The sequence below is a fragment of the Apus apus genome, chromosome 5 (genome assembly GCF_020740795.1).
Source record: "Apus apus isolate bApuApu2 chromosome 5, bApuApu2.pri.cur, whole genome shotgun sequence".
Taxonomy (NCBI): Eukaryota; Metazoa; Chordata; class Aves; order Apodiformes; family Apodidae; genus Apus; species Apus apus.
The window spans coordinates 5,748,997-5,761,889 of NC_067286.1; the positions used below are offsets into that span (position 1 = coordinate 5,748,997).

Consider the following 12,893-nt stretch of genomic DNA (forward strand, 5'->3'; position numbering starts at 1 on the left):
TTAAGGGAATGCTTTATAAAAGTTTCATTCGATGTATCTTTTTTCATTCTGTAGAATTTCTGGTATATTCTTATGGCAATTTTCCTGAAAAAAAAAAAAAATGGTTTATTCTTTCATGGGTTATTTCATGCCCACCTAACTTGATGCCATTTGAGCATTTAGTGCTACACCCTACAACTAGAAATTACACACACATACTTGTTAGTCTCATGTTTCAACAAGGTATCTTTATGTAAAGCTATACAACAGTTCACAGCAGGAAAACAGAAGCCAGCAGTCAGAAAACAACATTTATACCCTAAAGCCTGTGGGGCCCTAAGGAACATATAAAATACATATCTGTTCTCCAAATTAATGGCCATTTACATCTGAAACGTTCTGATGCTGCAAAGTTTACCATCATCTGTGACAAAAATAAGCAAACACACGTGAGCCAAGAACCACTGCACTGCTTGCTGAGGAAGGCTGTGCAATTGTCACCAGAAATCCAGTGCTGAGCTGCATATTTGCCATCAGTTCATGGGCAGTTTCTGGACTGGAGGCTGGGTTTTGGTGCTGTTGCATGTGAGGTTATGCAGAGTAAATTCCTCAGTTCTTCGTAGTACTATAAAGCTAATGCTGCTCAGTACAAAAACAATGGTTTTACCACAGCAGAGTATATCATGCCAAGAATTTGTTAAAAAGACAGTATCACTATGCTGCTTTATTTTTGCTGCTAGTACTTTTTCATTCTGTGCAAAAGGAATTTTTAAATGCTTGAGCAGGCACAGAGAGTAAAACACTGTCATGCTGAAATCAATGGGCCTTTTGACAATGCCAGGATTTCAATGAGGGCCTTCATGGGAGCATGCCACAAGGAGCAGCTGTTTCTTGGATGCATCCCAAAAGCTCCCCAGATATCTGATCTCATACAGCTACCCCTGTGGGTTGCCAGCAGAAAATGCCATGTTCAGCAGAAAACATCTTGCTCTCCTCTATGGTTTTCTCCACCCCATGCTTCTGGTATTCCCCAAGAAATTCCCTTCTGTCCTCCTTTGGTTTTGTTGTCCTTTGTGCCTCCCAGATAATGCCAGAAATTACTTCTGGGAACTCTACATTGACAGTGATTTTTATGTTGCTGTTTCAGGCATTGCTGTGGTGTTCCTGCTGCTGTCCACTGTGAGGAAAATATCTGACCCTTCAACACAGGTCTTGGTACATAACGGTAAATACTGCGATCAGTGTGTGTCTTTCAGAAAAACATATATCTGATTTTCAGTTGTATGCACATGGTTTTATGGCAGTTTGGGGACATTCTGATTATCTCAATACAGTCTTAAGACTTTGTCTTTTAGATATTTTTGGAATGCACCATGGCTACTCACACACAGCATGGTTCTGTCAGCATGAGCCTGTATCTTTTACTTTGTTTGATGCTTTTCAGTTAAAATCTTCTGTTAAAACTTAGGATTCTGTTGTGTTGTAACCCTGAACCCTAATAGGTATTGCCTGGGATCAGGCTGTTACCTTTCAGCAAGTTCCAGCTTTTACCAAAGCTCTGCCCACTTGAGTCACCAAGGCTGCAGATCCCAGACTTCCTTCAGAAGCAGATATTCCAAGTAGGTTACTTGGGCAGAGACTATTTTGGTGTAAAAATTCAATAAAACTTGGATTGTGGATAATGCATATTGGATGGAAAACAGCAGTGGTCAGGAGTCGGCAGCTGCAGAAAGGAGCACCAGACAGTTCTTAGTCTCAATGTATGAAGAGACAAAGTATTTACTAAGGCTGAATTTTTTACCCACTGTGGCACTGGTGAAAGTATAACCATGCTGAAAAAGCTATAGCTGAGTGATTTACAGTGTGGTACTTCCATGAAGAGACCTCAAAAGTGGAGTCCACCACAACCCAAGTATCAGCCAAACCAGTCAACTGGCAGTAACACCAGCCAGGCTGGAAACTTGTGTAGATAAAGCACTATGGCTGGCAAAGAACTGGGAACCAAATAAAATATTAGGTGAAACAAGAGCGTCCTGGGAATAAAATTGTTTGAAAGAGTCCCTGTTGGCAAACACGGACCAAGGACAATTGCCAAGCAGGCTCAGTTGAATAAGCTTTAAACCTTCTTTTTATAGCAAGATGAAGTACAAAAGCTTAGCCTAATCCAACCTATTTATGAGTGTTTTCTGAAATTAACTACAAATTTAAAACATTTCCAAATGTGTGGAGTGTTTCTGTTTGGATAGCTTGTCTGGCCTGGGTTCTCAGCAGTGCAAAATAAGTTGCCTGGACTCTGCAAACATTGTTCACCTTGAGGTGTATGTGTGCGTGGACTGAGGCTGGGAAAGTCTACTTAAAGCAATTCAAGAGGCAAAGGGCTCAGCTGTTACCCTTGCTGTCTCTGGGTTAGGGGTTTCTTTCGTTGGCTGACTGGTGGGTTTATTTTTTGCTCTTGATTCTCAGTGTGGGTTTGTCTCATGACCTTCTGTGCTTATGCAAAATAATTCAGTAGGCTCTGAAGTCAATCATCAGGAACACTGATAGTACAGGTTACCAGGTAATATTCAAGGCCACACTGACAGTGAGAACTTCCATACAGCACTGCTGGGTCATTCCTTAGAGGGCCTGGCCACATTGTTAAGTCCATCACTGAGCTCCCAGGAACCCACTGACCTTCCTACTGGTAGTGGGGGTGCACCTGGGAACAGAATCAGCAGCCAGCCACCAAAGCCATGGAGATAGGGGCCTCGATGGAAGCTCTTAAGGAGCGGCAAACAAAGAAAGGAGCAGCTTGTGGAGCTCAGCACACCTGAGCTCGAGAAGAGCAGCTGGTCTCTACAGCAGTTCTTTACTTCACATCTGCCCAGAAACAGGATAACTTGTGCTTATGGAACAAAGCCACAAGAGAGAAGGTGCTCCAGACTCTGCACTTGAAATGTAGGTGTCTAAAGTCATGGTAGTATAATAAATGGTGGAGCCAAAGTCCCCTGAGCCCCCATAGGACTCTAATCTACAATATCCAGCATAACAGTGAAAAAAACCAGAGCACAAGGGGCTGGCCTATTTCCCAATCAAGTTAACTGTAAGCATCATAGCTACTTACAACATGCAGAAAGTATCAGGATGGTAGTTAAAATATTTACATTAAAGAAGCCATATAAATATATTTGCTTACAAAGCCCTAATGAACAACAGTGGGAGTTTAAACTCTGCAGGATTTGGCATAACGTGTGCTAGCTGGTGATAAAAGAGAAAAGAGGATGTGAAAGGAGCTGCTAAACTTTACAGACTCTTTTTGTGACCTCACCTTAACAACTCAAAAATAGTAAAGACAGATTTATGCTGGTTAAGTGCAAGATTTGACCCCCCTTTAGTCCATCTGCTGGATTCGTGCAGAGTATCATTCATAAACGAGAAACCCTTAAAATTTTACACCGTCAGCCCTGCAGGATGAACTGCATTTGCCTCAAACGCATTTGGCATGTTATTTATGAACAGATCTTGTGTTTAATTTCACCATCTTTACCCTACCGAGGTTCGTGGCATTGCCTTTAATACTCGAACACGCTTCTTCTTCCCTTTCAAGGTTTTAATCAGTGACAAACCACACACCTGAGCGACCAAACGTGTCCGCAGCTGCGCTGTGTCCCTCTGCTCGCCGAGCGGGGCTGCTGTGAACATGGAACTGTTCAGTCATTAAATCAGAAGCGAAACAGTCGTTTCCAACAGGAGAACTGAGAAAAGCCGACCAATCCTGAATTTTGGGGGTGCTGCTGATGAAGGACTCCAAGGTGTACGCGCCTCCCTCCCCCTGCACAACCCCGGGAGGGGGCGATGCCCGGGGGCGGTGCCCGCCGGCCGATGCCCGGGGCGGGGGGCGGCCCTGCCCTGCCCTGCCCTGCCCTGCCCTGCCCTGCCCTGCCCTGCCCGGGGGCCGCTCCCTTCCCCCGTGCGGGCTGCCCGGCTGTTAAAGGCGGTGCTGCTGCGGCTGCCGCCCCCAGAGCGCCGCCGGGCCTCCGCGCTCCTGGGCCCGGCCCGCAGCGGATCCGGGGGAGCCCCATGGGGCGGGGGCTGCCCGCAGCATGCCGGCCCCGCTGCGCCTGCTCTGGCTGGGCTGCCTCTGTAGCTTCTGCCGCGGGTACTTCCAGGGCCCGCTCTACCCCGAGATGTCCAACGGGACCCTGCACCATTACTTCGTCCCCGACGGGGACTACGAGGAGAACGACGACCCGGAGCGGTGCCAGCTGCTCTTCAGGGTGAGCGAGCAGCGGCGGTGCGGGGCGGCGGCGGGCGGCGACGGGCTGAGCCTGCGGGAGGAGCTGACGGTGCTGGGCCGGCAGGTGGAGGACGCGGGCCGGGTGCTGGAGGGCATCGGCAAGAGCATCTCCTACGACCTGGACGGGGAGGAGAGCTACAGCACCTACCTGCGCCGCGAGTCCGCCCAGATCAGCGACGCCTACTCCAGCTCGGACCGGTCGCTGAGCGAGCTGGAGGGCAAGTTCCGTCAGGGGCAGGAGCAAGGGGGCCGGGAGGAGGCCCGTCTGGGCGACAGCTTCCTGGGGCTGCTGCTGCACGCCCGCGCCCTGCTGCGGGAGACCCGCCACATCTCCAGCGGGCTGCGGGACAAGCACGACCTCCTCGCCCTCACCGTCCGCAGCCACGGCGCCCGCCTCAGCCGCCTCAAGAACGACTATCTCCGGGCCTGAACCGGGACCCCCCCGGCCCCTCTGCTCCGCCGGGAAGAGGGGCTTCGGACGGCGCCCTCAGCCCCCCCCGGGAGGTGCCAGGGTCTGGCTGGAAGGAGCCACTTCCTCTCGCAAATGCAGCCTTCGCCTTGGAAAAACTTATTTATTATATCTGACTTTCTCAAGTAATAGCGCGTTTCCATAAAGCGGGAGGTTAGAGGTATGTTTAAGTTAAGATCCCATCTTTTAAAAAATGAGCCCGTGTTATGCGGTTCGTTTTTTGTTACGAAGCAAAGCGAGCTTCCTCCTCTGCCCTTCCCTGCCGTGGGTTTGTGCTGCTGGTTCTACTGCAGCTCACCTGCCACAGCCGTGGCTAAGGTGTGGTGCTGGCCACAGGCTCACCTGTAGCAGATGCTGAAATGACTTTTGTTGTTGCTCTCCTTCAGGGCGACGCCTCTGCCCTCCTGTTAACTTCCTTAAACTTTTGTAACAGTATGTATTCTATGCACGTAAAATGTTGTTCTACTACGTAACTTAAAGCTGTGACTTCCATTTGTGTTTTGAACGACGGGAACTATTCTGGCAGGATGTGTGCTTTTCCAGGCTTGCTTATCTGTGACTCTTAAGCTATCAAAACCCCAAGAGCCAGCCAAAAAGGCTTATGTCAGATCCTGACAATGCTGATGCGGATTTTTATAGTAAAAAGGAACCCTCACAGTGACTGTAGTTTCAGATCCCAAATTTCGGAGCTGGATTTCTTAGAGGATGTTTCTAAAGCAGACAAAAAGGTTTAATCTGTGCCAGCACAGTGATATTTCTCATTGGTGCCTTTGTACTTTTGCTAGCTAAGCTATTAATAAAATTATTTGTGCTCATAGACAATAGCAAAAGTGCCTAGTGGGAAGGAGGGGGAGATTCATTTGGATTTTCAGACTCGTTGCTATTTAATTGTCAGTTTGGGGTAATATGGCTACTAGGTTACAGATACTGCAGGCAGAATCACTGTTTAGATTAAAAACTTTCATCTGTTGTTTTAATAAATATTTGAAAACGATGTTAAAGCACACATTTTTTCTTTTGTTTTTCTGCTTGAGATGCTTTTGATTTCAAACATGCTGTTGTAATGTGTCTTTCCAGCAAAAAATTGTGTGTGTGGATCCTGCCAAAAGAAATAACTTGCTTTTTAGTAAAAAGAAATAAAAATTTGCAGACTCGAGAGGTAAGCAAGTCTCGTTAAAAGCAATGCTATAGGAGGGTGTGCAGGGTGGGGTTTCTGGAGTTTGCAAGCCTTCTTAAGAAACTAGCAACCTCATGGCACTGGAAGAGAAGCTGCTTGATGCACATTTGAGGTCTGATCTTGTTAACCCTGCTCACATTCAGTTCTACTTTGGTCTGCAGACCAGCCAGTTACTCAGTTACTCAGTGCTGCAGTGGGTCAATGTAAGGCACCTGGGACCAGAGAGAGGAAGGGACCAGGAAATGCCTGATGAAGGTACGTGCTTACAGAACCTCTGGACCATCCAGGCAGCTCGTTTCTGCTAAAGGCAGTGAGGTGTAGCTCCTAGCAGGATACTTCAGATGTCAATTTGCACCTTTAGATCCCCAGTATCTTTGAAGAGCTGTCTGAAAAACATAAAACATTTTATTGAGTTACTTCAGTGGAACTATGCAGTGTTGTCTAGTTAGAAGGTACGACAGGTTCTAGATCTTGAAATTTAATTTATTTGTGATACTTCCCTTGCCACTGGGGTTAGCTGTAACAACACAAGTGAAAAGGGCTGAGACACTGGGTCTTGTCTGGCCACTGTCACAGCAAAGCATACATTTCTGGGATGCACCAAGCTCTAGAAGTGCCTGAGGTTTTCATTGATGTTCTCTCTCCCCTTTCTCTCTAAACACTAACCCTTTAGAAGCAGATGCCAGAACTGTCATGAGGTTCCCTTTGTACCCGGATGCTTCATAAAACATGTTCTAGTCTCTCAACTCACTCTCTGAGTTACTGGGTTTAACATGAGCTGTAAACATCAGTAAAGAAACTGAAGGGTTTTTAGCCACATGAGAGCAGCATTCAAATCGTAACAAAAATAGTAGTAGTGGTGTAAAACTTCTTGAATATGCTTGGAGCAGTTAGGCTATTCTATTTGCAGTAGCTAACTTTTAGTCAAGCTCAGAGTATCCCAAAGTATGGAGCAAACCAAGAGGGTAAACATTTGCAGAGTGCTTAATTTCAAAGCAGGAGATTATGTGACTTGTGGAGATACTCAGTATAACTCAATTCTGCTCAGCACCCCTGTCTGTAAGTTGAGATCTAATGAAGCAAAATCATGGTTCTTCAAAATCCATAAATACTGATATTTTCATAAATATCTCTGTGACTTATGTTTCAGCAAAATATAAACGTTTGAATATCTAAAACTGGAACAAAATCAGAATTCTTCTCTGTAACATTGCTTGTAAAAGGCTTTAAATGTTTTCTTTTTAAAAGGGAGTGCACACATTTGAGTCTGCTCTATGCATAAGTTCACATGTTTAGTGAAAAGGATCAATCTTATGTAGATTTTACAAAGCGAATAGATAGCTCTTGGGACATTTCAATCTACTTGAATATCACATAATTTTGGTTAGTCAAATGTATCTATTAACTATAACCATTAAATGTATCACTTTTCAGTAAGAGCTGATACTTTGAATGGCCTTTATAACTCCACAGTGCCTGGAAGTACTGGGTGTTCAGTGATATGCAGCAGTTTAAAGTTTTAAATTCAAAATAGTTTTTTAAAACTATGAAAACTATATTGCAATCCTCTTTGCAATCTTGTAAGTTTTGCTCCTTTTGCTTCTTTATCTGGTAAGACTTATTTCATTGGAATACATGAATATCCTCTGGTTTTATACAGCCTATTTCAAATAGTAAAGGCCTTTTTATCATTGAAAACTCAGGATTTCTAAGCAAAGCTTTAAAAGAATGATTGTAGCAGCTATTTTGACCCAATAGCTCCTCCTGTTGTATTAAATACTGCATCAGTATTGAGATCTTTTTTCCTTTTTTTTTTTTTTAAATGCAGAGAGTGGAGCTAAGATTAAGCTGATTTGGGGTTTTTTGTGGTGTGGTTTTTTTCAAAAGATATATTGTTTTCTGAATTTATTGAAGAGTTGATGGTACTTAAGAGCAGCTGACAATGTTTTCTGAAAAAACATACAAAGTAACACAGCTGGAATGGTCAGAGAGAGCTTACTGAATACCTCAGTTTTCTTTGCTACTCAGCCTGTCATCTAATTCAAGAGTCAAAGCAAGGCATTAAGGACACATCTCCACTCCTCTCCAAGTAGCTTACTTTGTAAGGCAGTGCTGTGCTGCAGACAACCTCCTGATAATCTGATAGCCACAAGTGGAGAAAGAAACTCAGAGGGTGAATATGGAGAAAATTGTGCTGTCTCTCCTCAGCACTAATGAAAACTTGGGAAAGAAAAGGTTGTGCCTGCCTTGTGACAAGTCAATGGCTAGGAAGGTGGGGGCGTGGTGATAATTGTGGCTTTCTAAATTGCCATTTCCAAAGTTCCACAGGTTGACCTACCCAAGACTATCCTGAGAAAGAGAGAAGTCAAGGGAAGCCTTAAAAAAACTGGTGTCTCAAAAATCCTGTGTGTGCTGAGCTGTCTGAAGTGAAGCTGTTGCTCCTACAGGTTGTGATGTGCTGAGATGCAGGTTGCCAAGATGTGTTCCTCAGAAGCAAAAAATACTTGCTTTAGTCAACAGAAACAACCTGGTGAGCTACAGAGAAAATGGCAGCTCTGGTTATCATCTTAGAAAACATGTATTTAGTAGAGAAATTCTGTTGGGCCCATCAGTTGCTGTTGCTGTAGCTGTTTATTTAGATGGGCTTCGTGTTACGTTACCAGCTTCTTGCTTGTGCTTCTCAGATACCACTGCTGTGATTGGTAAGGAAGTTTTCAGCTAACAGTGAAGTGTTACTAGATCAAATGTATTTGAGAGCCATTATTCCTGAAGTAATCCCTAAATTCTAAATCTGGCATTTTTTCTATCTTTTAAAATCTATTTTTACAGCCCATTGGGGAATTTGTTTACTATTACTTTTAATTTTGGTGAGCCATTAGCAAAAATTGAACAATTTGTGGGTCTGTATTTAATTCCTGAAGTATGTGAAACTGGCAAAACAACCTGACCCCACCACATGCTTTTTTACAAAGCTTTTATTAGAATATATACGTTAAAAAGACTTTAACTCTGCACATTTTATTTTCTTCATAAAGTTGTCATCCTGCCTACAAGATCAGTTTACAACTGGAAAAGGCAGAGTTTAATGACTAATTCTGTAACAAGAAAAACACATGGTCTCCATAATCATTACATTTTTAATGATGTGGTTTGGACAGAGTCATTCATGGCTTGCAGAGTTATTTGTCTCTGTAAAGTGCCTTACCTTGGGGAGGTATCACTGACAGCCTCCAACATGCCATTAACATTCTTTCATAGGAAAAGACAATGCCAAGTGTACCATATTTCCTTAGATGACAACCTTCCTTAGGCTGTATTTATACCCCTTTGAAGTGCTTAGAAGCTGCCTCTGTAGTAGTAATTGTGTCTCAGCCTTCTTTGGGGGAGAAAAAAAACACTCCTTGGAGAAGTTTGGCCTAGGGGGAGATTCATTATCCAGTGCTAGATATTGGCAAGAGCAGAATGACTGAAAAAGTTATGTAGTTGCATCGTATTTTCCATACTTTTTCCACACTGTAAACATTTCACTACAACAGGAGTTACCAACATACATTAGTTTTAGTGTCAATAACAGGGACTTTACTATAGACAGACTGTCCAAGCTGCAAGACATTTCTGTCTTCTTACCATCTCTTCTCAGTATAATATGACCAAGATTTTCAGTTTAGTGTTAGGTCCAAGACAATTCATTCAGTGGGCCTTTGGTTTTCAGCTCTTAGCTTTTTTCCTTAAATTTATCTAAGAGCTAGTTATACTTTTACCTGGGTAATGATAAAGAATTCTTTCCCATACATTTTCTGTCTTGACAGCTCTTTGGTTAATCCAGAGCAGTCAACTTTTCTTAATAGCAGGCTTTGTCCTTTTTTATGAATATAAATTTGTTTCTAATTTAAAGTGATTTAGCTGAGATTTGGATTTAAATTCAGAGTAATATGAGAATCAAAGAATCACAGAATCATCACGGTTGGAAAGGACCTCTGAGATCACTGAGTCTAACAATCAACACACAAAAAAACCTCAAACAAACACAACCAACCTCACACACTCAACCAAAAAACACCCACAAAACCCCTCTACAACATCAGCCACTAGATCATGCCCTGATATGCCACATCTACACATTTCTGGAATACCTCCAAGGATGATGACTCAACCAGCTCCCTGGGCAGCCAGTTCCAGTGCCTGACCACTCTTTTCAGTATAGAAATTCTTCCTAATATCCAATCTGAACCTTCCCTGACACAACTTCAGGCCATTTCCTCTGGTCCTGTTGTTATTCACTTGAGAGAAGAGGCCAACACCCGCCCCCCTACAACCTCATTTCAGGTAATTGTAGAGGACAAGTGCATATGTTAAATATCTTGCATTTTTTAAATTTTTTTTATGTTTTGATGCTTTCTTACAAAGTAATTTCCTTACTAACTTTGGATTCTAACAGAGGCACAACAAAACTCAAGCTAGTTCATGACTGGATCAGCATACAAGGATGCTATTAGGTTTGTACATTTTAATTAATATCTTGCAGATCCTCTAAAGTCAGAAAAACAAGTCTAGAAAAAAAAAGTGTGAGTGAACAAATGGTAAATCAAACTCAGTTGTTTTTCCTGATGTGAATGCAGAGGAATAAATCTGACCGTGTACATCAAGAATGAACTGAAGTTCCCCCTGTGCTCATTTAACCTAGAAACTAATTTGCAACTGGGCCCAGTTTTTGTTTCTAACGTTTATATTTCTGTGGCAACTAGGTTTTTCAAAAAGCCAGGCAGCTGTGCAGAGCTGGACCAGGAAAACATCATTATTGTTGGTATGTCAGACTCTGCTGGGAATACTGGTCTAGTTCATAGCTTTTTACTATCGTGTCAGGGTAACAAATTTATTGGACGAACGTCACCTTTTTGCTTCCTAAGGCTGTTCTGCTTGTTGTGCTCTTTGCATATTAGCCTGTGACTTTAAATTTTGCAATGCCCTTTACCTATTTATTGCCCCCAACCTTTAATTTATTTGGCAGTAACATACTGCGTAATGGAAACCTACAGCATAACCCCCACAGTATCCTGCTTCCCTGTATGAATGATAGCGATGGAGTAAAACCCCAAAGGGAGTCAGTGAACTGATCTTGCACTACAGGATTCAGCAAAATGATGTTGTAACAGTAAAAAGGCACATATATGTACTGTAAAATAAATGAGGTCCAGATTTTCATTATATAGCACTTTGCCATACCTCTTTTAAAATTCCTTATTTTACAGAATCTCAGCAAATACAAGCACAGCACTGAAGAGTCATATTTTGCTGAGTTATGTCATCTCAAAGGCAGTTTGTTTTTATTTCTACTTGGATAGTATACTTTTCCACTTGCATATTATGTAGCACTCCTTATAAAAACAGAGACCTGGTCCTGCAAACACCTCGGAGTGCTCCTGTTACCGAATTACACTTATGACTGTTTCAATCCTCGCACCCTCCTTATTATGCTTCTAATCCATCAAAAACAAAACAGGAAGACAGCGATGACAACCAAGAATATGTGTATTCCATAGAGAAAATGAGGGGGGAAAAAACAACAAGGGAAGAATGTGAAAGAAAGGTGGAAAATGGATTTGGGACTTAATCTAAAGAAAGCAACTAATTCCTACCACCCTTTCCCTAAAATAAAGTAATGCATCCAACTCCATGTGTTACAGCACTGCTTTGGCACATGAAGATTGTTTTTTATTGAAGATGTTGAATGATAACTACCAAGAAAAATATTTAATTTCCTATAAGTTGCAGACTCAGTCTTAGCCCCTTTCAACTGCCAAAATGCTTAAACAATCTCTAAACAGTCACTGAATATTTTCACTTCTGCATATACTCCTTTCCATCCAACTCACCAGCTTTTCACCTTTGTGAATGCTTTACTGTCTGTGAGAATTGTGGCGTAAAGGTTTTCCCTTTATTGTTTATACTGAGGCAATAGAACTTTTCTGGGTGTTTCGCAAACCACAGTATGGCAAATGGGTGTCCAGTGGAGCAGGTACCTCTTGCACAGCTGGGAAAAAGCTTCCCATCAGGAGGAAAACAAAGGTTTTCCTTCTCCTTTTTAGTTCAGCTCTTCTTTTTTTTTCATGCCAGCCGTGCCACCAGCTTATGGACACTGAAAAAGGTGGGAATTCTGGTCCAGTACAAGCTGAGAACTTGAAGACCAATGTCAGCCTTTCCAGCCAAAAACTGGTGGGTGCTATGTCCAAGTCCCAACATTGCCCTCAACTACACGGGCTGTATTTTTGTCTGGTTGAACCTCCCTCCCTTCAACCACAAGAAGCACACGATTCAGATAAATCCAGCATTCACATATTTGCCAGGCGGAAAGTATTTGGCACTAAACAATGATGTTATGTTTATGCTATTTTTAAATTTACTCCCAGGAAGCTCATCTGCCTGAAGCTTACTGTTCACCAGATTTTCTTGACAGTACAATCATATCATAATATCATTTAGGTTGGAAAAGACCTTTTAATTTATTAAGTCCAACCACTAACTGAATACTGCCAAGTCCACCACGAAACCACGTCCCTGAGCACCACAATCTACAGATCTTTTAAATGCCTCCAGGGATGGTGACTCCACCACTTCCCTGGGCAGCCTGTTCCAGTGCTGGATAACCCTTTCAAGTGAATAATTTTTTCCCTAATATCCATTCTAAACCTCCTCTGGCACAACTTGAGGCCATTTCCTTTAGTCCTATTGCTTGTTACTTGGGAGAAGACACTTACCCCCACCTTGCTACAGCCTCCTTTCAGGTAGTTGTAGAGAGCCTCCCTCTTACCCAGACTAAGCAACCCCACTTCCCTCAGCTGCTCCTCCTAAGACTCGTGCTCCAGAGCCTTCACCAGCTTTTTTTTGCCCTTCTCTGGACACACCCAGCACCTCGATGTCCTTCTTGTAAAGAGGGGCCCAAAACTGAACACAGGATTCCAGGCCTCACCAGTGCCAAGGGGGATGGTCTCTGC

The 12,893-nt window shown here is 43.2% G+C and overlaps 1 protein-coding gene across 1 annotated transcript; it reads left to right on the forward strand.

The window, feature by feature from the left end:
* Positions 1-3,996: 3,996 nt before the first annotated feature.
* FIBIN (fin bud initiation factor homolog) lies at positions 3,997-5,880 on the forward strand. The gene has a single exon (XM_051622089.1). The coding sequence runs from the start codon at positions 4,062-4,064 to the stop codon at positions 4,683-4,685; it is 624 nt and encodes a 207-aa protein (XP_051478049.1). The 5' UTR covers positions 3,997-4,061; the 3' UTR covers positions 4,686-5,880.
* Positions 5,881-12,893: the final 7,013 nt, after the last annotated feature.

Excerpts from the sequence above, each read along its gene's own strand:
- FIBIN (XM_051622089.1), top strand. The coding sequence starts at position 4,062 with ATGCCGGCCCCGCTGCGCCTGCTCTGGCTGGGCTGCCTCTGTAGCTTC.